General features: G+C 50.0%; 1 protein-coding gene across 4 annotated transcripts in view; it reads right to left on the bottom strand.

The window, feature by feature from the left end:
* Positions 1-4,787: 4,787 nt before the first annotated feature.
* FHL2 (four and a half LIM domains 2) overlaps positions 4,788-26,253 on the bottom strand; it is a 65,398-nt gene continuing 43,932 nt past the window's right edge. For all 4 annotated transcript variants that reach the window (XM_002913501.4, XM_034658926.1, XM_034658925.1 and 1 more), the window contains 4 exons: positions 18,292-18,466; positions 11,666-11,835; positions 9,437-9,623; positions 4,788-5,392 (listed from right to left, as the gene is read on the bottom strand). In XM_002913501.4, the coding sequence (XP_002913547.1) occupies positions 5,241-5,392; positions 9,437-9,623; positions 11,666-11,835; positions 18,292-18,466 (684 nt within the window). In that variant the 3' untranslated portion in view covers positions 4,788-5,240. The remainder of the gene's footprint in view (positions 5,393-9,436; positions 9,624-11,665; positions 11,836-18,291; positions 18,467-26,253) is intronic.

Here is a 26,253-nt window from a genome sequence, read left to right as displayed (position 1 = left end):
GTGAAGTTTAAGCATATAATTCTAATAAATATATAATTTATTCTAAAGGTAGTTAACGCATTTTAAAATCAAAGCTCCAAGTTACTAAAATCAGAGGTAAAATCAACGTAAGTCTCGATTTTGTAGACTGTGTGACAAAGAGGAATTAACAGTGTTTATAGTTAGGGTTTCTTATGCCAAACAGTAGAGAAAAAAAGTTGGCTCTGACTTTTTCAAATGTAAGGAACAATTCTGCTGGGAAAAAGTGTTGAAGGAAGAAAAAGCACCGAAGAACTGACAGTCAAGAATCTAAGAGAACCCAAGAATCCAGAGAAGTCGGCCACTTGGATGCTCCGGCGAAAGTGAGCCATGGGTTTGTTGACCATGACACAAAGTACAGAGGAGTCAAAGCCCCGTGCCCGCCAAGAAAGGAAACCTAATAGCTACACCCCAAAGAGCAACCCCATGTGCTAGAGGTAAAGAGAAGTAAGTCTGGCCTGCTGAGGGAGGGAGGGTAAGAGGGAAGGAAAAGAAGAAAGAACAGGAAAATAGGAAGGAAGAAGAGCTGTGATGGAGGCTAGAAGCCTGCAAGCCGGCTCTCACAGATTCCTGACCACACCTGACACCCCTTCCCCCCTCCCCGAGGATGGCCAAGGCAACACAGCAAGTGACTCAGTCGTTCCAGGCTGGCGGAGGTCGTAGAAGTCATCTCTGCGGGAAGACAGTTTCGTCCTGAGCCCGAGCAAACCCCACAGATCATTTTTTTAACGTCAGCAACCAGCACTAGTCAAAATTATGCAAGCATGCAAGGAAACACGGCCCCAGGCATGAGGGCCAGTAGAAACGTCAGGTGGTACAGACACCCCCACAGCTATCATGTACTAGAATAACCACGTAAAGATCAAGTTTGCTTTGCTTCAAGAATAAGGTAAGCTTTAAAATAACTGTCCAGTACAGGGAATTCCAGAACATACACGTTTTTATTGAGGGTATCATAAATACTGTGAAGTTACAAAAATCCAGTATAGAGTGAACTTACATATACCTAACTGTAACCACTATCCAAAATCAAGGTTTAGAGCAAGGGTCGGCAAACGTTCTGTCAAGGGCCAGATAGGAAGAATGTCTTGTGGGCCACATGGTGTGTAAATGAATAGGCATGGCTGTGTGCCAATAAAACATGAAGAAAACAGGCAGCGGGCAGGATTTAGCCACGGACCATAGTTTGCCAACAATAATACAGAACATTTCCAGCATTCCAGAAGCTTCTCTTAGGTCCCTTCCCAGTCAGAGAGGTAATCACTATTCTGACTTCTATCTCTATAGGTTAGTTTTACCTGCTAACACCTGCGCTATGTACTTCTTATGTACATTTTATTTCACAACTTAGTCTTGCTTAATAAAAAGGATTATCATAGAGCCATTCTGAAATATCATGTAGTGTCATGATACACAACTGATAGATGGCTGAGTAGGGTTGGGCTGGAGAAAGACCCAGATTTTGTGTGTGGTTGGACTCAAACTTCAAACCCTCTCCTCCAAGTTTGCCCAGGTTCTTGGACGTGTTGTTGTTGTTTAAGATTTTGTTTTTTTAAATAAATAAGAGAGCTCGCAAGCGGGCACAAGTGGGGGCTGGGCAAAGGGAGAGGGAGAAGCAGGTTCCCTGTTGATCCTAGGACCCTCGGATCATGACCCAAGCTGAAGGCAGACGCTTAACTGACTGAGCCACCCAGGTGCCCCTTGAATGTGTTTTTAGATTAAAATTTTTTCATCAAATTTGGGGAAGTGTTCATCCATTAAATTTTTTTTTTCTGTCCCTTTTCTCTCTCCTTCTGATGCTCCCATTCATTATACCTATGTTGGTTCACTTAACGGTATCTCACATTGCTCTGAGTTTGTTGATTTTTCTTCATCTTTCCCGTTTTTCAAATTTCATAATCTCTGTTGGTCTATATTCAATTGCACTGATTTTTTTTTTTTCTTCTCTCAACTCAAATGTATGATCCCCTCCAGTGGATTTTCCATTTTGGTGATGATACTTTTCAGCTCCAGAATTCCCATTTGATATTTTTGTGACGTTTATCTCTTTATTAGTGTCCTCTGTTTGGTAAGCATTGCCGTCATACATGCCCCTTTAATGCTTTGAACACGCCGGCGTTGGGCAGAGGTTCTGCTTAAGCACCCTGAGTTCATGAGACTTCTGCTTTTTGCTTATGATCTGTGTGTGGCGTAGAGAATGCTTTCAAGTCCGCTGCATGTCCCACTCCGGTCCTGAGTGGCTGTGACCCAGTCCATGCCCACTGTTTCCTGGGCCCCCAGGGATAAATGGGACCAGGAGGGCTCTTCCTAGCTGTCTCTTTCCCTGGTTCTCTGTTAAATTTCTGGCTGGTCTGCCATTTTGCCTTTTGCTGCTAGTATCACACAGCTAGTATCATACCACTTTCCCTTCTCAGCCGCTCGCCACCGAAATCCCCGTTGTTTCTGATGATCCCCATAGGCATAGATCCCTCCATTCCGGGTACCCGATAGTCCCTTCCTGCAGAGCTGCTGAGCTAGTTGTTCAGAGCCGCCACTCCCACCCACAGTGTCCTTCCTCCTGAGCAGCACTCCTCTACGAGTAAGTGCTGGATGGGGAAGGCTGGGATTCCCCTCAGCAGAATGTGCCAACATCATCCCAGTAAGTGTCTTCACACAGTCCTACTCCTAGCAGCATGGGAGCCTCTGGTCTTCTCAGACTGCCCCTTGTCTCGTGGAGCCTCTACCCAATGGGTAGGCTGGAACAGGAGCGGTCGGAGCCCCAGGATTTTCAGACTGTCATGCCTGGGGCGCAGCCTAGACCAGTAGGAGCCCTTACCTTCTTGGCTGCACTTGCCCAGAGTAGAGCTGCTGTCACGTGAAACTGGGGGTGGGGGGGATAGGATCAGTCCATGGCTCAAGTGCCATAGACTCTCACTCTTATTAACATGTAGATTTTCCCGAATGTTCCTCCATTTGCTGCACGTGTTTAGGGTAACTTTCCAAGATTTGAAGGTATTTATTTGGTATGTGTACACACACACACACACACACACACACGTCCCAGTTAAATGGTTGTCAACGTTGGGAAGACAGTTACTGAGCTCTGCACACCACCATCCTGAGGTCCCACCCACTTTGTTCTTGGAGCCTTAGCTGGGCTGCTCAGAGTCTAGCCTCTGCATGTGTGGTCCAGTTGTCAGCCAGAGATGGGTAGGATTTTCATACAAAGAACTTGGGGTTCTTTTTCATACCACTTTCCCTCTTAACTTTCCAGATGCTGTTTGTCCCAAGCTCTGGCCTCCGGTTCTTCAAGCCAGTAAGGCTGCAGGTTTTCTAACAGAGTTTTAGCTCCCTTTTTGGGGCCTGCCCTTGGGTAAAAGCCATAAAAATGGGAAATCTACCCATTCTTCAAGTGTCCACTCCCCTCCCAAGTATTCCTGCTTTGGCTCATGCTCCAGTGTTTTCAAAAGTTTTAAAAATATTTCATCTGGGGGCACCTGGGTGGCTCAGATGGTTAAGGGTCTGCCTTTGGCTCAGGTCATGATCCCAGGGTCCTGGGATCAAGCCCCACATCCCGCTCTCTGCTCTGCAGGGAGTCTGCTTCTCCCTCTCCTCTGCCTGCCGCTCACCCAGCTTGTGCTGTCTGTCAAATAAATAAAATCTTTTATATATATATTCCAGAAGATTACTGGAGTCCAGTAGGAGCTACCTAGTAGAAGTGGAATTTCACCTTCCATTAATTTAAGGTCGGGTGCATCTGGTGTATCTGTGGCTCTAATGAGGAACAAGAAAGGTGTTCCACGATGACATTTCCAAAGCGTTTACCTTTTTGTTTTGAAATTTGTTATTTTCACTTTAAAAAGCACACCTGCAAGAATGCTTTCACTTTTATAACATGATTAGGAGAAGGCAAGAGAACTACTAAGTCATGGAGTTCTCAGAAGGCCTGTCTTAGACATCGTCAGACACTTCTCATGTGGTCCAACACTCAGATTAAGAAACTGACTTCACACATCCTCAGCATGGCTAAGACTTGATTTCCACTCCATTTTTCTGTTGCACAGCCCATTGTTTTATGGTACTGCACTATCTTAGAAAACTAAGGACGAAAGTCACTACTGTTAGCATTCTAAAAAGGGAAATACGCAAAAGCTTAGCACATAAATTGGCTCAGTGCTTTCCAGTTGTGTACGATGCTTTCACGGATGCTTTTACAGACAATGCCAAACTAGGAGCTCTGCTCTTTATAGCTGTGAGTCTCTCCCTCTCTCTCCTTTCAGAGACACTGAAGGCTTCCAAAGCATGCTCTAAATTGCTAGGGTATTGGGAATACGCAGCAAGAGGTCATCTCTGACCTCGAGGTGCTTGTATCCTTTTGTGATCCTTCACTTTATGGATGAGAAGGAGGTCAGGGTAGGATAGGGACCTGCGGCAATGGGAAAGCACCGAGCTCTGTTAAGAAAAGCGACCCCCAAACTGCCTTCATGTCATTAGTTTATACTTTGCTGCTCATATCCTGGAGTTTCTGTTACGCATCCAATGCAGAGCATTAAATTCTGAGAGAAAGTAAGTTTGGGAGAGGAACAAAGAGAAGGGAGCCAGGAAGAGGTGGTGGTGCTGACTGAAGGCTTTCTTTGAAATGAAAGGTGTGCTGGATCTCCGTGAACGCTGCCCCAGCCCGAGTGAGCTTCATACAGTGATTGGTGGAACATACAATATAGTGCTTTATACCGCAATGCTCAGAACTTCAATGTTTAATCATTATTTCACACGCTGTGTGTGGCCAAGGATTTTGTTCTGGATAACTTTATTGTAAGCTATATGATCTCGCTCTAGGTCTTACATGACAGGAAGCCACACAGTTGTAAATGCCCACTCTTCATTATCTCATGTAGTTTGGAAAACTCAAGTTCGTGACATGTTAATTGCACTTAAAAATTAAATACACAGTGAAAGACAGATAAATGTATAAAGATGTCATTCAAAAGGATTTCTACACTTGGATTTGCCTTGCTTGATTACAAAATTTCAACACCATCTTCCCACCAAGGGTTTATAGAAGGGTTTCCTCCTTCCCTGGGACTGAGCTACCACAAAGGATTAAAGGGTTTAAACAAACGTGAATATCACTGAGAAGCACAAGAGGAAAGTCTCAACGTGGCCGTTGGAGAGCAGGCACAGTACTGCCTGGTGGAGAATCAGAGTTTCTAAATCCGTGCGTGTCACAGGCAGCTGTGTGGGCTTCAGATGTCTTTTCCGCAGTCAGGGCACAGGATGTCATCTCTTTCTGTGAGGAAGCCTCGCCCCACCAGTGAGAGGGAGCACTTCTTACAGTTAAAACAGTCGTTATGCCACTGCCGTTCCTCAAAGGAGATGTACTTTGTGCCACCAAGTCCTGTTAACAGAGAAGAACGAACACCAGGGTGGAGAGAGAAAGGGAACATTGCTGGTTAGAACCCGGCCCCCAGGACCGACAAAGGAGTTCTGGTTTGAGCCATTTCAAAGCTGGATTGTGTAGTCTGGAGAGAGTGAGTTTCTAATGGCTGGGTGCTGGCGACCTGCATGGGAATCAGAGACCCTGCACAGCCTCGAGGAGCTTGTAAGTATCAGCAGGAACAGCTGTATAAACTGGCTCCAAAACTACATGATCGGTGCTACAATTATGGAGGGACAATTGTGTCTATTTGTTTGTTCCGCCAGAATGAAACTCCAGGAGATCCGGAGCTGATTTCTCCTATTCCTTCACTGGGTGCCTCATGTCTGATGCTCAAATATTTCGTGATTTAATGAATGAAGTACTGAAGGGAGGGAAGAGGAAAATACTAATTTTCTCTGGAATGGCCAGGAAAGGCCTCACAAAAGAAATGGCATGTGGACATGATGGGGGGGGCACTCTTGCAGAGCGAATATCATATAGAAGCTACAGAAGCAGGAACTTAGGTGTGAGGGGGAGGTGGGTTGCTAGGGTGGGTGGGATCCGCAGACTTGGCTACACGTTGTGCAGTCAGTAGAGAAGGCCATCTTATATTTTAAACAAGGAAAGCAGTAACTCAGTTCAGTGCTTGACTCTTGTTTGATGACTACTTCTCATCAAATGTTTAAGGTACGCTGGCCGCCTATTACCTAATGACTGCTTGGTCCTGCCGCTGAGCCACCTGAAATAAACTGGAATCAAATACGCAGGGTTATTCGGAGTTGTCCTTGATTCTAGTGAAATCTGGATCATGAATTCCAACTACAAGGAGTTCTTTCCAGAAATAATGGTTCAATCTACCACAGTAAAAAGAACGCAACCACAATGACCGCTCCATTTATAACGGCTTGAAATCTCAGGCGAACCGGAGATGTCTGTAATTCAACAAACAGCTAGTCCCTTTTGTGACGGAATTGGCTAGGCTGACGTGGGGCATGAAGTCTTTCACCTGGGAGAGCCCTTTGAGCTAGTGCCCTTAGCTCATTAGAGGCTGAGGCAGTGCAAGTTCAGTGCTCCTTCCAATGCCACCCCAGCCCTGTGGCTGGTGGGGTACGCACTAGCACAGCTTTTCGACTCTTTTCCTGAATATCCCACAGCTTTAAAAGCAAAGGTACACTGAATACCCAGTGCTGCTAAAACACTGATTGCCTTTATGCATCCCGGACTCCTAAGGGCTGCGATCACATCGGTCCTGCACTGGCCCTGAGGCAGCACCAAGCCAGTGATTTAGGCCCGTGGGTCTCAAACTTTCCTGCAGCTTTGAACCACTTGGGAAGCTTTTCAAGCTTCAACAATCACCCAGGTCGTAGCCCCTACCAATTAAATCATGACCCAGGCAGCAATAATCTTTTAAGCTCTTCAGGCGTTTCGAATCTGTAGCCAAGTCCGAAAACCAGAGGTTTAGGCAACACTTGATTTAGGGCCAGGGACTGCAGAACAGCTGAAAGGCCGTCGTTGTTGTTCTCCGCACTGAGCAAACTGAAAAGCCGAGAAAGCAGCTGGGATGCCCTAGCATTTCTACCATTCTATGTCTCTCCTTTCTCTCACCTCTGCTAAGTCCTGCTACACTGGAGATCTGGGGCGGGGAGGAGCACTGGCAGGGAGAGGATGAAGAAGGATGTTAGTGGGAGGTGCTATGTTGGGTGCTGTCCCAGGGGATGGCCTTATTTTAGAAACTCCACTCCTTCCTTGAAATGCTCGTCAGTGGAGCAAGTCACAGAAATGAGAACCAACAACAGCCCAAGGAGGACAAATCCTCCTAAACGCGAAAGGCGTACACAGTCAACTATTGTTATTTGAGGTTTACAGCCAGTGGCCCCAGAACTCCAGCCTGGACAGAGCTCATCCAATAGGTGCATTTTCTCCATATAAGGCACCTCACAGCCTGCCTGTGCTTAGGAACACAGCCTGTCCACACTGCCCCTTGGGAGCCATTTCCGGCAGCGAAACTGCCTACAAAAAGCACAAAAATGCCAACAACATAGCACTAAACAGACCAAGGAAAGGACCCTTGGTTCTAAGATGAGAATTGAAACGAGGAGGGAGAGTGTCCCCTCGCCTCATCTCCGCCGGGAGCGTTCGCGTCAGATGATTCAAATGTTTCGCCACTCCGTGGGTGTCTGGGAATGACCATGAAAGCAACTCGAGTGTTGATTTTGGAGTTACAAGTCCACGTTAGTGAGTGGGCGAATCTGCAGATCTGGACTCTGAGTAAGGAGGACTGACTGTACTTGTGTGCGAACTCCGCGTCACTGCACACAGAGTGCTGGGAAGTAGAACTTCCGATTCGTTTACAGAAATCATTTAAATTTTGCTAAAGAGAAAGTGCTAAGTAAGGATCTGTTAAAAATCCAGTCTAAAGTCACAGTCTCACATCGTTGTTTAGAGATTTGGCTACACGTACATTTTAGCTGCAATTTCAAAATTCCTCTGTAGGTTCCAGAACGTGAGTGTCTGTGTTTCAGAGAAGTCACCCCTCTTTTGGAGGAAAGTGTCCATTATTTTCCTTGTGTTGCGCTCTTTTTTTTAGTGCTACAATGGGAGTAACAACACGTAACTGATACTTTACATTTAGAAGTGCTTTTATCTAATTACATGGCTTTATAAAGTTTAACATCATAAACATTTACTTCCGTAGACGTTACCGTGAAAACAGCATGCAAGATTAATGTTAGGGGAAAAGACTGCATTTCTTCCCTCTGAACGATTCCAGTCTGGTATATAAGTGGCTGGAATCGGGTTAGCAGAAAAATGTAAATGCTGTGCTTCTTTTCTTTGTATTTAACTTCATATGGAAATGGAACTCTGGATTACACAGGAAAGGATGATTTTAGTGACCTGGGGCTTCCCACATCCGGGTGAGTTGGCCGAGTTAGGGGCACTCAGTTCTAGACCGGAGGAAAAAAAAAGGGACAAGCACACAGGTTGTCAAATGTGTGATTACGCTGCAACGCTACCCAAGGATGCCATTTGGCCAGGCTGCTGTGCTTATATTGCACGTGTCCACCATCTGCCATTGACAGGGATCAACCAGTCACCTGAATGTGGCAGAGCTGGGAATCCCACATCCAGAACTCTTCCTGTGTCATTACGGAATTCTCTTTTCCTTCCAGCCCAGTCACGGATTTGTGTGGTGATGGATGGTGCACGTTTACAAGCCTTGAGTCTGACCAGCCGTCTGTCCTCCACACTCAGTTTCTTGGCACACTAATAGTTTAGTGCAACGCCGGGCTGCACCCACCCAGACCTTGGGCTCTCGCTCTGCCTGCGCTTTGGGCAATAAAAAAGAACCACCCAGAATGTTGCCCTTTGCCCTCGTGTAGCTATGGCCTTGTGGTCAACAAGTCCCTCTAAGATGCTAGGGAGTGCCTTTATTATTCTTTTTTAAAAGATTTATTATTTTGAGAGAGCGAGAGAAAGGGAGCATGAGTGGGAGAGGGAGAGAGATTCTCGAGCGGACTCCACACTGAGTGGAGCCCCACACGGGGATCTCACCACCAGGAGATCACCGTACCAAAGAGCCAAAAGCAAGAGTGGGGGGCCGGCACCGACTGCCCCACCAGGCGCCCCTAGGGAGCCCCTTTAAAAATGCAGTGCGGCGGCTCAGCCTGGACACGCCAGTTCCCGTGTGCTTACCCGCGGGCCACATACTCACAGACTGCAGTTTGGGAGATAACCCAGCTGAAGCAGAAATACCACAGCTCTTGAGAAGAGGCCCTGTGGTTTTCAGGGACCAGGTGAGCTAGAGGGGTAAGGCTCCCTGCGGCAGCGTTCCCGGAGTCACAAGGCCAGGCAAGCGAGGACGCAGAAACACCTGCTCTGTTCGGAACCTCAGTGAGGCCCCGAGTCTCGGCAGAGACACCAATTCAGGGACCAAAGTTGTGTTCTTTGTGCACCCCTGGGGGTGGCTACGTGGGGAAGAGCCACCAGCCGTGCGCGCTGAGCGGGAACCCTGGGGACACTCACCGCTGATGGGGTTGGTGCAGCCGGCACACTTCTTGGCGTACAGGTCGCAGAAGCAGCTCAGGCAGTAGGGGAACTCCTCCCGGGACGTGAAGCGCTGGCCAGACAGCGGCTTCTTGCAGGCCGTGCACACGAAGCACTCCCGGTGCCAGGGCTGCTCGCGGTACGTGACGCCCCCAGTGGTGATGGGCTGGAGGAGGCAAGGCGGCCACGGTCAGCGTTCCGAGGCCCCGTGGGCTCCGGATGGCGCGAGATCCCCATCCAGAACAAACCGGGGTGCGTGAAAAAGGCACCGAGAAACGGCTCGGCCGCCTCTAGTCCTTAGGGAAAGTACTGCCCGGACCCTCCAACAACATGGGTTTGAAGTGCACGGGTCCGTGTCTGCGCTCACTTCTTCCCATAAACACAGCGCGGTACTGTCAGTGGTGTTTCTCTTATAATTTCCTGCCATAACCTTTTCTTTGCTCTAGCTTACTTCATTGTAAGAATACGGTATAGGATACATAGAACCTGCCACGGACGTGTGCATCGATTGTTTATGCCACCAGTGAGGCTTCTGGTCAACAGCCGGCTCTTAGTAGGTAAGTTTTTGGGGAGTCAAAAGTTCCACATGGATTTTCAACTGCGCAGGGGACTTGGTACCCCTGGCTTCCGTGTTGTTCGAGAGTCAACTGTATAAAGGCCCTTACATAATATAGACATTATTTCCATTTTACAGGTGAGTAAACAGACCCAGAGAAATTAAGGGCGTTGCCTGAGAATTCATAACTAAAGACAAAGCAGGTGCCAGGGTTCAGGGCTCTTTCTATCGTATATTCTTTCCATTAAACTATAAAGTGTTAATGATCACCCTATAAATTGCCCCTTTGGAACAGAATGTATGTGACATATATTTGGTTGCAAGGTATCTGTGTGGATACAGAAGGCGTGTGTAGTAAGAGATTTGCTCTGCCTGGCATACGTACCCTTGTCCTCCCTGTGTCTGGATTCCAGGTCCCCCACCCCACCCCCATCATCCCGCTAGCTGAGAGCTGCTCACGGGGTTACCTTCTAAAAGGATCCCTCCTTAAACTCCAGCCTTGGTCCCACTCCTCAGCTTAGCTCAGACCATCCCCGTACACACTGTTAAGACTGTTCTCCAAAGCACACTTGTCGATAAGCACTTGAATGTTTGCCACTGGACTGCATTCCCCCCAAGTAGCCCCGAGGGCTTCCTTCACTGCAGGGGAGGGGGATGGATGTTTCTGGCATGAACTTTCAGGCATCCCTGTGAACACGCACAAGGGTGTGCCTCCCAGAGGGTGCGTTACCTGCACTTCCGCAGCCAAACGCGGTGGCGATAAGGTGGGGAGGAACATAGCGGAAGAAAAGCAAATGGCATGAACTTTCTCCTTGGATCTTGATGAGAAAGAGCGACCGAACAGAAAGGGAGTGAGCAGAGAAGAGGCTTCCGGACATAAAGGCAGGAATGAGCAGCTCATCCAAGGAGGCAGGGATACACAGCAGATAACAGGATAATCTTATGAGCCGCAGTGGGAGAAGTGGAATTTAGAACCGTAGTTAGTACTACGCTGCCCTTGGAGGAGGTGCCAGCAGGATGATGCCCAGATGCTCCCTGCTGACCTGCCCAGGGAATGGCAGCCGGAGGCCAGGCTGGGCCCCCACATGCCCAACAGCAGAGTTCGTAATAGGGCCGGAGCCAAACAGGGTGTGCATTCGCTCTACGACGGGCTCCTTTTCCCTCTTGAACCCAGCGCTGCGACAGGACGGCACCGGACCCAGTGGGCAAGTGTGCAACTAGCTACCCGTGCCTTGTCCACGGGGCACAACTCTCCGTTGCTTCTCACATCTCTCCCTCCCTCCCGTGAGGTTTGCTGTTCACTGACAGAGTGCAGTGTAACAGGACCGATTTGGGATGGTACGTTTTCCTCCCCTTGAACGTTATGTCATAAACAGGAGCAAATATTTGGCCGTGTTCTAGAAGGAGGGACACAGGATTTTATCTCTGGTCACAGTGGGGCGCTTGCGGGAGGGAGGCCTGGAGCAGGGGTCCGTCCGGGGGGTAAGTGCACACGCGTGTGTGAGAGCCTTGGGCTGGAGGGTCAGCCCGGCAAGGATCTTGTGCCCTTCAAGTACTACGGGTGTCGGCCCTTGGGGGAAGGAGGGCTGGCAGCCGAGGCTGTGGAAGCAAAGGGACTGGAACGGACGAGGTCCAAGGGGGATGAGAGATACCTTTTGACACTGAACACACTGCAGGGCGTACTGTTTCTCATAGCAGGGCACGCAGAAGTTCTGGTTGTCTTTCGGGATGAAGCTCTTGGTGCCGATGGGCTGCTGGCAGCGGCGGCAGACGAAGCAGGTCTCGTGCCAGCTGCTGTCCTTGTACTCCATCTTGCGGGTACCTGCCACGAGAGTCGAGAAGCAGCAGCAGAGAGCTGATGACATGACTGGCTGGGAGTCCCCACAGGCCGCGCCGAGAACCTGCCACTCGCTGGTTTTGTGATTACAGCAAGTCGCATTTGCTCTCAAAGGCTCGCCTCGGAATGGGACTGTTTTGGAGAGGGCGGGGACTCTGTCTTTCTGGGGTCGCAGCTGTACACGCCGCTCCCAGAACAGTCTCTGTGTGTATACACAGTGTGTATCTGTCCAGCAGGGTGCTTAAGAACATGAAACGGAAAAAGTATTTGTCTCTGTCTCTCAGTACTGCACAACAGAGAGAGAATTCTGGCAGAGCTCAGACCCATCCAGAAGGCATGGGAATTCCACCCTTCTGCTCTGCAACGGGATGGAAACTGGTGGGGCGGACCTGAACCAGAGTCTCAAGCCTGAGTCCGCACGGAGCCTCCACGGCACACACTTCATGTGGCCTGCCATGGAAACCAAGCTGTGATGTGTCCAAGTGCTATCATTAGAAGTGATACCTGAGTACTGTCCGTAAAAGCCACACGGAGGGCACCTGGGGGCTCAGTCGGTTAAGCGTCTGCCTTCGGCTTGGGTCCTGATCCCAGGGTCCTGTGGTCAAGCCCCATGTCGGGCTCCCTGCTCAGCAGAAAGTCTGCTTCTCCCACTCCCTCTGCCCCTCCCCCTGCTTGTGTGCGCTCTCTAATAAATACATAAAATCTTTAAACAAAAAAGTCACGTATAATACTCAGATGTCTCATTTAGCAATTTTCTGATCTGATCTTACGACATTGCACTTCCTTTCGAATAACTGTTATCATTTGATATGTTTACGTGATTTCTTCAAGTAGATCGGGAAGTCCTAGAGAACGGAAACGCTGTTTGGTTCACCCCCACCACCAAGCTGGAGTAACAGTATTCAGTATTTGTTGATGTTTTCCCCATACGTCTCCAAGAGAATAAAAGCATGTGTATTTATAGAAAGAGATGGTTCAAGACAGATGGGTATGCAAGCCCTGTTTGCATGCAGCCCAAGGTAAGTTTGGGGGGGAAAGGAGGATAAGGAGAGAAAAAACCAAAATGCTCCCCCTACCTGAGCTGGCTCCAGCCCCGGCACACTGCCTGTGGCCTGCACGCAGTCTGCGCCACCCCGAGATACAGTCGGGGTTTCTGGGAGCACAGCCACACCTGTTCCCTTACTTCAATTGTCTATGGCTGCTTTCACACTACGATGGCAGAAACGGGTCATTGCAAAAGAAACCATGGCCCTCAAGGCCCCAAATATTTGTCTGGTTCTTTCTGGAACCATGTTAGCCAACCCGTGGGCTCACTTAAAGTTCGGGGCTGTGGTATGAAGGACGCAGTGGTTAGAAGTCACAGCGGGATCAGGGCAGGGAGGGAGTTACTCAGGGTGTGTGTAGGTGCTGGAAGCTGAGGGTGTGTGTGCGAGGGGAAATTCACATAACGATCTTCAAAGCTGTGGAGTCCAGTCGTGGGGTGATGAACCCTGATACAAGGGACAACTGAATTTCAAGTAAAAAGAGTGGAAGATTTGTGATCTGAATCTGGAATGATTTTGTCTCCAGGGGATTATCTTCCCATATGTATTTTTGCCACTTGCTGTTTTAATCTCTGACCTTCCCCTGATAAAGCAGCTCAAAAACCAAACAATCTTGTCAATGAACATAGGGCGACCGTATGCTCACTAAAGACGGCAAGCAGGACAGTGTGAGTGCCTCTCGGTGTGTTTGGGGATAACGGTCTCCTATCAACACCAGTCTCAGAGAATTGTCTCACGTCTAGTCGGGACCCGACGGGCACTTGCAGCCCAGAGGGGTGGTGGGCGCACATCTGGGAGGCACCGTTTCCAGCCCCCTCCACGGACCGGCATCGTTTATTGTACAACACTGCCAGCAGGTGGCAGCAAAGGTCCTTCTTCTAACAACGTGCAGCTTCTCCAGCTGATGGGAGTACAGGGTCCTGATGAAAGGGGGTCTTTTTCTGATTCAAGCAAACAAGTGAGGAACCAGCAACAGTGGTGAAGGATTAGTTCCTGTGAGCCCGCTCAGAGGAAGCAGTGCACCTGCAAGAATCTTCTGCAAACAGAGGCTCAGCGCTTGGCAGCTGAGAAGCTGGGGAGCCCTAGCGCAGTGGCTCGTGGAGGACTCTAGTTTCCTGACTACTTCGGGGGAGGGACTTTTGTCAGGTTTGGGGCCAGTGGGCGAGTTTGTCAGTCAGCACGGGCCTCTTGATCTGTATACGTAAATGCACGGCCACAACCAAGCTGATGACCTGCGCGCCCATTCATCATGATTTCGTTGTAGCACTTTCAAAAATCAAACCAAAGGAAGGCAGCAAGCGCTATGATTCAGCACTTCCCGTCTTTCTTCTTTTCCTTTCCTTTCTTGTCTTTCCATCCCTTCCTTCCCCATTCCTCCCCTGTCCCTCCCCTGTCCCACTTCTCTCCCTCTCTGTCTTGTCTCAATCTGTCTCACCAAGCTGCTCCTACACACGCAGTCTTTGGCGCTGAGCCCATGTCCCCTGCCAGCGTGCCCTTCTGGGACGTCTCCATCAGGTGAAGCCCAGCTCATCCTTTGAGACTGCTCAGAGGTGACGTCCCCGGGGTCCCTTCCCGACGCTGCCCCGGGCCCATGCCTCCACCGTGGCGGGTATGAGCCAGGCTTCTCTAGTGAGGTCCCGGTGAGCAGCAATGACCAGTGAAAGGTCAGAGCCAGGAAACAGGAAGGCTGAAACCCAAACCTGTCAGTTTCTAGGTTTTGCCTGAGAACTGATGGTTCAGGGAAGGAGCGCCACAGTGAGGGCGAAGCCGGGACAGACACTGTGGTGGGAAAATGACATCTGCAGGACTGCTTTTGAATTTTAAGTGACTCAGACTGGCAGGGGCACTGGAGGGGAGACCGAGGCTCCCCCAGCTCCCAAGTGGCATCGCTCACACAGCTACTCTGCAGCAAACAGGGGACTCCCCCCCACCAGCCTCCAGCCTGTCGGCCCTGCGTCCAGCGCACTTGGACAACACTGAGCCGTTGAATTGGAGGACACGATACTGACACTGCTGTTCTGTCCTCCTTCTAGGGAAGCTGTGAGCACCCCATTCCGTGAAGGTTAATCCTACGTGTCCTGTTACTTCCATCTTCTGAATTAACCTTCATCCAGACCCCCGGCTCCTGGTCCACCTTCTTGAGAAGGCGGATCAAAGCTCTGAGACCAGAACACTGGACAAGGTCCTAATCCTGGCTGGGCCATTGACCGTAGGCAGGTGACTGCCACCAAAACTTCTGGTCTCTTCACTGGTAGACAAGACAGGTGAACTTTAAGGTCATTTAACCATAAAACTGTCAATGCTCTTACGATTTTGTGTTCTGTAATTCAGCTGTTTCTCATTACAAGCGCCTGAGCTGGGTGGGGGGGGGGTCTTAAGCGCCCACACGGGGCACCATCCAAACAGTAAACCCTCTCAGCTGTCTTCATGAAGGGTCTGCGGCCAGCCCCGCAGGGGCCAGGTGTATGCATGACCTCCCACTGCACCCTAGAGTCCTAGTGGGGTGGGAGACTGTCCCCACCTGGTCCTCCAGGTCTGCTGATGAGGGCAGGGAGATGCCGACAGGCCAGCAGGAGTGCCTTGCAAAAGGCCAGAGCACTGCTGAGGGGGGCAAACGAGCAAGCAAGCAAAACCAAAAAAAGGTGCAGAGTGAGCAAGAAGAAAGGGAGCCCCAAGAGCCCGCTGTAGGGGAGCAGGAGTCTTTGGCAGCCCGGGACCCTGGGAGGTGTGGCAGGGGATGGGGGAGTCCTATGAGGCAGAATGGAAAGTCCCTTGGGCTCTTGTCATGAGAACTTGGTAAAGATTTAATTTGGTTTTAATTAATTTCGTGTTTCTCACCATGCCGGGACCACTCTGTCGCTGTGGGTGACTCCCTGTGGACAGGACCAGGGGTCAGCCGGCTTTACGTGGGCTCTGGTTTTCATTTCACGGGCCCTCGTCACACATCTGCAGTGCTGACACAACTCTGTAAGAGGCCTTGGTCTGGGGCTTTTGCTCCTTGTAATAGCGTGGAGCCGGCTATCTTTTCAGATGTCTCAAGCAGCGAAACGTAGCAGCAATGAGAAACCATCTTAATGAAGGCCTAATTATGCCCTTTGCCTTTTTAAAACGTACTCTTTCTTATCCAATATATCTCCCTATAATAACACTTCCCACACGTTAGTCTCTCGCTCAAAAACTCTTCAGTATCTCTTCATTGCCAACAACAAAGCAAACCAAAAACAAAAGGAAAACTCCAGGCCACGGCAAGCAGCCTTCCACTACAGTCTGGCTCTAAATGACCGTGGGAGCCCTAATTCTTGTCACACGTCAGCCTGAACCCAGCTACTCTGTGAAGTATTGTGACTCAGCCAGCTACTGTGGTTTTTAAAAATGAACATTCAATCGGTGGATGTGACCAGCTCAAAGCCCTCAACCCCAGTTCACCTGATCCATCTTATACAGCATTCAGGAACAGGGTGAAGTTTGAAAAATCACTTTTAAGGGACCTTTGTGTTTGCTTCTATTTATTAAGGTACAGACCTCAACTCCTCTTTTTTCTTAATTTAATTTTTTTAAAGGTTTCTTCGTTTATTTTAGAAAGAGAGAGAATGCATGCGCACGAGAGAGAGAGTGCACAAACGTGCACAAGGAGGGGCAGAGGGAGAGGGAAAGAGAAACTCCAGCAGACTTCTCGTTGAGCTTGGAGCCTGACATGGGGCTCAACCCCATGACACTGAGACCACGACCTGAGCCCAAACCAAGAGTCGACGCTAAACCGACTGCACCACCCAGGTGCCCCTGATTTTATTCTTTTAGAGAGAGAGAGTGTGTGTATGCACGTGGGTGTGCATAAGTGGGGGTGGGGTGGAGGGCGAGGGAAAGAATCTTAAGCAGACGTCACGCCCAGGGTGGAGCCCGATATGGGGCTCGATCTCACCACCCTGAGATCCTGACCTGAGCCCAAATCGAGGGTCAGATGCTCAACCGACTGAGCCACTCAAGGTGCCCCCAGACCTCAACTCCTTCAAAACGGCACTTGAAAGTTTCACATATTTGATATCCCTTTTAAAAACCTCAACCAACAAACCAAACCTTAAGTTCTTAAGTGATTGTCATTGGAATGAATTAAGCTTGTGAATACGATGAATCATCAAATCCCCTGAACATCACAACGGGTGATAAATTAAGAAAAGTCCCATTTGAAGTCACAAGCCTAAATCATGTACACTTAATTTACTCTTCAGACCGCATTTTTTTAAACCTTCCCACCTACTTCAGCAGACTGAACACCTTATTGCTGTCCGTTAGATTTCCTCCTATGTCTGCCCTTAATTCTAAACCTCCCTGGGTTGAAGGACGTTTACCGGCCTCAGCCTCGGCCTGTCTTGAGGGTGGGCACCCTCCCGGTGACGTGGGGGGCCCCGGCCAGCTGGCTGCAGCTTCTCAGCAGCTGGAAGGCTGGCCTGACCGGCGCCCCTCCCGCCACCCTGAGCCTGATTTGGGAGAAGCTCTGCCAGCGCCTGCCAACGGGAGGCTCACGGCAGCATCTCTCCAAGCCCTCCACGGACTCACGGCAGGCTGGGTCCCCAGCCACCCGGCTGGATAGCAGGGGCCTAGCCACGGCTCCATGCCAGTCTGTCTTCCGTGAGGGCCACACCTGCCGCAGATGTTCACTGCACAGAGTTCTCCACCGGGTTCCTGGGACTCTCGTAGGGACGCCAGCTTCAAGATGTCCCACATGGGCCACAGGCTAAAAAATTGCCTACAACCCAGACTGAACCAGGAGTCTGTATTTTTATTTGCTGACTCTAGCGAATCTACCCTCTGGTACCATTTAGTGGTGATGCAGACGATAGACGCTGCGGGTCGTCCGTGGCCTGTGAGCCGGGCGCCGCCGACACACGTACCTTTCACTCACCCAGGGTCCAGACCTCAGGCTCTTCTCCTGGTGGTTACTTTCCTTGCCCTCATTTCTGGATGTGCCGGACAAGACTTTTTTGATCCCGTATTTAAAAATTTCTATATAATTTCGTTCACCCAGTTTTTAAAAATAAGAGCTTCCTCTCTCCCACAAAACAGAACCAACTTCACCCAAGAAACAAGGGACACGGTCCCATCCTCCCCCCTAACAACAAGTCACCTTATTACTTGTCGTAACACTTGACCCAGCTGTGATCAAGTCTGTCTGCTGAGAATGAATGAATGTCTAGAACATGGAGTCCGGGAGCACAGGGGACAGGCTGATGCCCCCCCACTCACTACTCCATGAGTGCCCCGCTCCCAGCCCAGCTCCGGGTGCACAGCGGGGCACAATGCGTTTGCTGAATAGCCCACCGAGGACAAATTCAACATGTGGAAGGGAAGACAAGTGCAAGCGTGCTCTGCGGCATGGCGAGGGAGAAGGGCCGTTCCTGACCTGGCATGATGGTCTTCTTGCATTCCTGGCACTTGGATGAGTACTCATGGGAGTAGCAGTCCGTGCAGAGCAGCTGGTCCTCCTTGGCAGCGAAGGGCTTGTCCACCAGCGAGCTCTTGCATCGCGAGCAGTGGAAACAGGCCTCATGCCAGTGTCGGTCCTTGTAGGACAAGTCCTGCAGACCAGACATGCGACACAGTGAGAGGGTCGGAGGGGGGCCCGCGGCTGCCTCCCTGACCCACAGCCCAGGGGAGTCCCACACATCCCGGGGCAGACAGGGAACAGAGAGGGGCCGAGGCCTGTGGGCGTGCCTGGACCGTGACCCTGCTGGTGAAATGAGGAGGGCTGGGCTGCTTTCCTCCGGCTGCGTTTCGGAGCCGCCGTTTAGATGGGGGGAAGTGTGTGTCTGTGTGAGAAAGAGATGTTTTCCAAAAACCCAAGGATTTCCCTTAGGTGTGGTCAGTAAGAAAGAGGAACACAGAACATGCAACTCGTGACTGCTGCTCGATGGCAACTGGTGAGGGAGAAACAGAGCACAGGGCACATCAGAGAAGTGGCTGTGAGGACAGGGCTCTGTTTCAGCTGGGTGGAAGGGGGTCAGGAGAGACTTCTGGTGCACGTGCCACCAGCAGAGTGTGGATGGCCCGTGGACAGCAGGGTGGGGGGCAGAGGGGGTCGGAGAGGGACTTTCAGGCAGAGACAGAGCACGGGCACAGCAGAGGTGGGAGAGAGAGGGGTCCCCGGCAGAGGTGTGGTCAGGCTGGAGGGACAGCCCAGGGCCTGGCGGGGGAATTCAGGTCCAGGCTGGGGCGGGAGGGCCCTTTTAGTTCTGCACGGAGGTTAAGATGATCCTGAAGGCAGCGGAGAAGGGATGAACTGTTTAAACGGGAGAGGGGAAAATCGTGCCCGACTCGTTATTTTGACAAATGAAACAAAGTATAAACTGCTATAATTTGACTTCGGGATTATATAGGTAAACTCATTATACACCATGAAGCCCATATATTTCCAGGAAGAAATCATTCTTTTTCTCTTTCTGGAACATGTGTCATGGTACTCATTGCCAGGTTGTGAGTTCAGGCCCCGTGCAGCCCTGCGAGGTAAATATTATTACGGAAGCTCAGAGAAGCTCAGTAGTGGGCCTGCAGTCCCACACCGGCACATAGCTGAACCAAGCAAGCTTCGAGCTCGTGTTCCTCTGATTCAAAAGCTATTTGCAGTGAGCCAATCCAGGTAAACTGCTTGTCGAGCCTGCGTTACTCTTTGCTTTCAAAAACTGTACCCTTGATGAGATCTGTACATTTCCACGGAAAACATTCAGAAATAACGCCACGTTTTATAAATGTATACAGCTCAGCACTGCCCTTGTTGAGACTTTGAATAAAGTCAAACAAGCCACCAAAGCCCTGTCCGATAAGAATGGGAATCAGCCTCATTTAAGAAGAGTTGGGAGGTTTTGATCATTATCATTGTGATAATGTTGACTATGGAATAAATGCATTTAACCTTTTTTTTGTTATGGAAAACAGTATTGGCAGTTCCTCAAAAAATTAAAGACAGGATTACCATAAGCTCCAGCAATTCTTCATCTGGGCATATGCATAAAGAATCAAAAGAAGGAATCTGTAGACTTGTATCCATACAGCATTATACCATCGCCAAAAAAGTGGAAGCAATCCAAGTGTCTGTCAACGGAGGCACGGATCAGAAAAATGTGGTACGTACTCAAAAGGGAATATTATGCAGTCTCAAAAAGGAAAGGAAATTCCGAAATGTGCTACAACGTGCAGGAGCCCTGAAGGCATGACACTTAGTGAAATAAACCAGATGCAAAACGACAAATACTATACGAGTCTGCTTGGACGAGGTACCTAGTAGTCAGAGACAAGAACGCAGAGACAGGAATAGAGTGGTGGGAGCCAGAGGCTGGGGGAGAGAGAGACGGGGAGTTGTTTCCTGGACACAGAGTTTCAAATTTTGCCAAGAGGAAGAGTCCCAGAGGTTAGCCACACAAGGTGAAAGCGTGTGGCACTCCTGACCTGCACTCTTCAAAAGGGCAAAGATGGTATATTTCAGGTTATGTGTATTTCACCACAATTTAAGAAAAAAAAGGTTCTGACTATTACGCAGCCGGTGGAAAAGCCTTTGCAGATGTTGGGTGGGTTCCCTCTGTGCAGACCAGACACCTTGGAAGGACCGCCCCTGTGGAAATAGGGGCAAGTATTTTCTGTGCTCCGTGCCTCGCCCACTGCTGGGCTGAGAAGAGAAGCCCAGGGAGGGCTCGAGGGTGGAGAAGAGGTAGTCCTGGGCCCAGCACTGCGTGTGGGCTCTACCCAGGGCATCGACATAGACAAACGGGCTACGCTGCATGTTAGTGGAACAAGAAGGAAAGGAAATACAGGTTCAAGGAAACTTGCCTTCCAGGCCGGTCTTCAAAAAACTGAGGGAGGAACCTCTATGGGCGACATCGTGACAACAAAGGCACCAGATGTCACCACGGTCTCCACTTAGGGAGGCCCCAGATGGGAGGAAAGAGTGGCGGAGTGGTCAGTGCGTGTGGACAGCCGTGACACAGTTCGTTTCAGGGTCCCCATGGGTCGGAAGCACTGCAGAAACCCGTTTTTCCTCCAGTGAACCTGAACGCACAGCAGCTGCAGGTTAAGCTGATGTGCTGGCAGCCGCGAGGCACTAGAACGTGCTCCTCCACGCTCGGGGTACCAGACACATGACTTCACTAGACCTTAGCCATCGATGCAAGACTTCCGGACCTTCCAAAGCCCAGCTCCCAACCCATGAGACCTCTGCGCCCCGGCCCACGGTGCGCCTGGCCTTGGAAGGCCCTTCGCCTCCTCTCCAACTGGCATGACACCGCTCCGTGAGCTGCCCCGGCCGGAGGGAAGTCGCATGCCGCGGCCACAAGCCCGGGTCAACACCTTCTGCAGAATCCTGGTGGAAACCCTTATCTAACTCGCTACGCTATCAGGTTTCCCCGTAATTCCCTCTCTTGGGCTCTCAGCTTGTGCTGTCTTTGGAAATCGGAGTTAAGCTAATAAATTCATGTCACAGCTTCCTCTTGGACTCACTTCTTAAGAAAGCCCACAATACACAGGAAGTGAGAAAAGACTTTATGGCCAGAGGAAGGTAACTGAACACTGGTTTGCTTTTGGAGGGCACGCTGAGGCTTCTGGCCAAGACGACACGCTCTTCTGAGTCTCGGCATGGGGCAGGGTTTTAGGCACAGGAGTGCGCAGCTGAGAGGTGGGCTGGAAACTACCACCCAAAGGCCCAGAGGCCGTTACAATGGACCACACCCGTGTGCCTGGACCTGAGCTTCACATCACACTGAATCCTTCTCTCCAACTCTTGGTACCTGGAGGTCCTTCTCCTTTCTTGCGTTCACAGCTCCAAACAGATGGTTAGTTTTCATTCTTAGGACGAACTGAGTCCATCTAGCTGAATTCTGTTTTGTATAGAGTATACTGTGTGGTCCCCGAAGGACACAGTTTCAATGCTGGAGGTACAAGGTTAAGAAGCACAGACTCGGGGCGCCTGGGTGGCACAGCGGTTAAGCGTCTGCCTTCGGCTCAGGGCGTGATCCCGGCGTTATCGGATCGAGCCCCACATCAGGCTCCTCCGCTATGAGCCTGCTTCTTCCTCTCGCACTCCCCCTGCTTGTGTTCCCTCTCTCGCTGGCTGTCTCTATCTCTATCGAATAAATAAATAAAATCTTTAAAAAAAAAAAAAAGAAGCACAGACTCACTGACTTTGAAGAACCTCAGAGTATCCAGAAATATCGTGGTTTTTCATGTCCTCTAAGCGAAGAAGGAAAGAGGAAAAAAAGAGAAAGCGAGAAAGAGAACATACCAAGGCTAATTGTGTGCTCACGGAAATGTCATAAATTGCAGTAAAATGTTGATAAACAACGTAAGATTAGCCCCAAACACTTCCTTTCAGATTTCATGATTTTTCCACTTCAGAAACATTCTTAATATGGGAAGCACTTGCTGTCTGACTCTGAACTTGCCCTCACTGAGACTCCAGCCAGGGGGAAGAGCAGGTGGCCTGGCGGGACCCTCGACCTCTCGGCTGGCTGAAGGTGGCCCCAGGCAGCAGGGTCACTCTGACTGAGGCTGGTACTGGCGTCACCCCTTCTGGGCTGGAGGAAGTTCAGACACGGATTTCCCAAACCCACCCCTCCTCAAATCCATGGGATTTCACTTGATATATAGATTCTCAGAACCCATCAGGCTCCGCACTTTGAAAAGATGTCCTATGCTTTGAGACTGCCAGGGTATCATGTTTTCAACTCTATGTTCCTTCAGATACTTAAGAACAAAGGTCCTGAATAACGGATGGTGACAGAAAAGACAGCGCTCACTCTGCGGAGCCCCGTCTCAGGTGTCCCAACCGTGGTAACTCACTTAATTCCTGTGACAGTCTTAATGCAGGCAACCCTGTTTTTAGAAACAGAGGCTTGTGGGGCACCTGGGAGGCTCAGTCGTTAAGCATCTGCCTTCGGCTCGGGCGTGATCCCAGAGTCCTGGGATCGAGCCCCACGTCAGGCTCATGCACTGGGAGCCTGCTTCTTCCTCTCCCACTCCCCCTGCCTGTGTTCCCTCTCTCTCTGTCAAATAAATAAATAAAATCTTTAAAAAAAAAAGAAAGAAAGAAAGAAAAAGAAACAGAGGCTTGTAGGAGACATCAACATCTCCACTCCTCAGCTGGCTGAAGGTGGACCCAGGCCCGTGTGGCTTGAGGTCCACCTTGGGCAGGGGCGGTGTCACTGCTGAGTGTGGCGTGCCTCCTGGGTACCTCTTTGGTTTTTCAGGGCCTAAGACGTCCTTCCTGCGTGACCGCCCTGGTCAGCCTCGTTCCCAGCTCTGAGGATCCTGCTTCCTTCATTTCCCTTTAGAAACAGATTTTTCTCTTACGGGAGGATGTCCAAATAGATTTTCAGTGCTCATTACAAACTCTGTGGACAAATTACATGGAAACTCTAAAAAGATGATTCACTCACTAAGCACTTAAAAATCACTTCAACAAATAAAAAAGTGCTGGGTGTGGGAGTTGGACTGGGAGGACGTGTCTGGAACGTGTCTGGAATAGTAGCCTTTCCCACAAAGGCCCAGAGGGTGGGCGGGGGAGCCTGCGTCCTGCTCGAGGGCAGGACGAACAGGTGTTTCCAATCGGACCTCATGCCTCCTACACCCGCCGTGGTTAGGAGCCTTCTAGAAGTATAGCAGAGACAGCTAGATTTCATGTGTTGGCGTAAGAGCCTCTGTCTCCCCTTTCAGTCCCCTGGCTGCCTCCTGCCCAAGGACCCCAGAGATTTTCTGATCCTTGAGAACTTTACAGACGTTTGCTGAGAAACTTAGTTTGGTGGGTGGCCTTGTGCCAAACTGATTATCAGTTCGATGTTTTCCACTTAATTACTCAGAAGCTAGAAAGTATGTTGGGTTTTTTTTTTTTTTTTGAAGATTTAATTTATTTATTTGACAGAGAGAGAGCCAGTGAGAGAGGGGACACAAGCAGGGGGAGTGGGAGAGGAAGAAGCAGGCTCCCAGTGGAGGAGCCTGATGTGGGGCTTGATCCCAGGACTCTGGGATCACGTCCTGAGCCAAAGGCAAATGCTCAACGACTGAGCCACTCAGGCGACCCTGGAAAGTATGTTCTAGAAACAAACTGAGCTAGCCATGTGGCCCAGAGTTTGTTCAAGTCCCTGATTTGTGAAGTACCCAGTACTAGCAGCCGTCTCTGGAGTTATGGGCCCCGCCTACATTTTCCTTAGTTTCTTGATTTTTTGAAGCCCTGAACATAAGTAGACCCATCCAAAAATATCTGTCATCAGACCAAAATTTTTTTTGCTAGTACCCACAAACATCCAAGAAAAATTTCAGGAACAGGGCAATGTTAGAGGAGCATGAAATTTTTATTTGCATTACCTGTTCTCACCTATTCCACTGGTCCTAAAATGAATGATTTCTCTCCTTTGAGAGCACAGCATATCCTCAGAGTAACTGAACAGAAATAGCAAATACCACTGAGTAAGTGCATAGAAACATTTTCAAACCTATGTGAGCTAACTGCCGAAACAGGTCCTGAAGTCCCATCTCTGTCACACACAAGTCTCTCAATACCCACAAAACGAGCTCGATGCCCATCGACGTGCCCATATTTTAAATCTATACCCAGGTGCGTGTCCTTCGTCGGAGGAGCTGAGTGGGGCTCCTGGTGCTATTTTGAGACAAGGGAAGGGCCACCAGCTCTGCCCGCTCAGTGCCCCGCCTGCCAGGACTTTCAGCTTTACTTCCTGAAATAGCAGGAATGTTTTTCCTATCATTGCTTCCTACCCAAAGTCAACGACATAATGACTTCTGAAAGTCAAGCTAACCATTCCAAATATTGAAGAGCCCCAAGCAGCCAAGTCAAACTTCAAGGAAGCATCCCCTTTCCTTCCACGATGCAGAAAACCACATGGCAGAACTCCATGTATAGTAACCCGTGAAGCGGGGTTGAAAAGTTCAGCATGATTAATGCCCGGCTTTGCAGCGGTCTTGTTGATTTTGGCCCCATTTGGGGGACTTTGTTTATCTGCTCATCATATGCGTGCCGGAGGGTAACTAGTTTTAAGGGTCTTTGCACTACATCGTATTGGAGAAATGAGGAGAGACTGCTGGTTTGTTTTTACTTTAGCCACTGGTCAAGGACGACTAGCCCCAGATATCCGAAATGTGCTGCTCTTTGTCAAAATAATATCTGAGCCTCTCACCCACTTAAGCCCACTCCAGGTTAAATTTTTATAAGAGATCATTTTTTTTCTTTTGTCTCTTAGTTCTTCTCAAACCGGACGTTTTTATTGATGTTCCCATAATGCAAACAGAGAGAGCACGAAACTCCCAGGGGGTGTGTGGAGGGAACGTGTTGCAGAAAGAACAGGGAAGTAGTCCGCTGGAGTTTACAAGACCATTGGCTGCTATTCGGAGTGCCAAGGCTTGGGATCCACGTACTGTAATAACCGCATCACGTTGGCACCTGTTTCATTTGCATGTCATAAAGGCAAAGACAGGCACAGAGGGGGCGAGTCATCACCGCAAGCTCACACAGCTAGTGAGACACAGAGCCAGGACTGGAACCAGGCAGTCTGGGGTCAGAGTGGTTATGCCTGGCCTTGTAAATAAAGGAACAGGGACTAAAAGTCTTCTAAGAATCCAGGAGGGACAATGAGACATACATCAGACAACGCTAGAGACAGGACGGAATCTAGCTTTTTAGATCAGTGGTGTTCTGCTCAGGGCAGCCCCACCTCTGCACATTTTGAAGTTTATGCAGGACTGCTGCTGTTCAGTTTCTTTTAGGCAGGCTTCCCCTGTTGTGTAGCCAAAAGTTACGTGGCTGAGGCCCGGTTTCAAGTGGCCCAGGCTGCAGAACCTTTGTCTCTGCCTGGGGCAAAGGCTTCCCTCCACACAGGATGGAAGTTATTCCCCAACTGTCACCAAATACCCAGCGGCAGAAACTGACGGGGTGGCCCTCCGCGTCCCGCCTTTCCTGGGAATGACGTGACAGAGGAAAGAAACGTCACACCCGCGCACTGGCTGGGTCACACGTGCCCGCTGCAGGCGCGGCCTGACCCGACCAGGCAGCAGCTACGTACTGACGTCCGTAACCACGGAGGAGAGAGGCAAAGCTCCCAGCAGAGTGCAAGGGAAGAGAGCGGAAAAGAGACGCCAAGATGACCCGAATCGCCTTGAAGTCTGTTAAGCTGGGAATTCCTTAGGAGCTCCCCAAGGGACCCCAGTTTGTACCAATTCTGTGGCTGCGAGGACGACAGCCCCTTAAAGTCTTATCCAGTGTGTCTTAGCAACCGGTTAGCAGGTGAAGATATCAGAGATCTTATCGTCATGGGGACCTCCAGGGGGACTTCTGAGTGGTCCAGCGTGGACTAAGGTGTGCTGAGAAGCACGG

This window comes from Ailuropoda melanoleuca, chromosome 4, assembly GCF_002007445.2.
Source record: "Ailuropoda melanoleuca isolate Jingjing chromosome 4, ASM200744v2, whole genome shotgun sequence".
Lineage (NCBI taxonomy): Eukaryota > Metazoa > Chordata > Mammalia > Carnivora > Ursidae > Ailuropoda > Ailuropoda melanoleuca.
The sequence above is the reverse complement of the archived record's forward strand: the minus strand, read 5'-3'. Positions and strand labels throughout refer to the sequence as shown.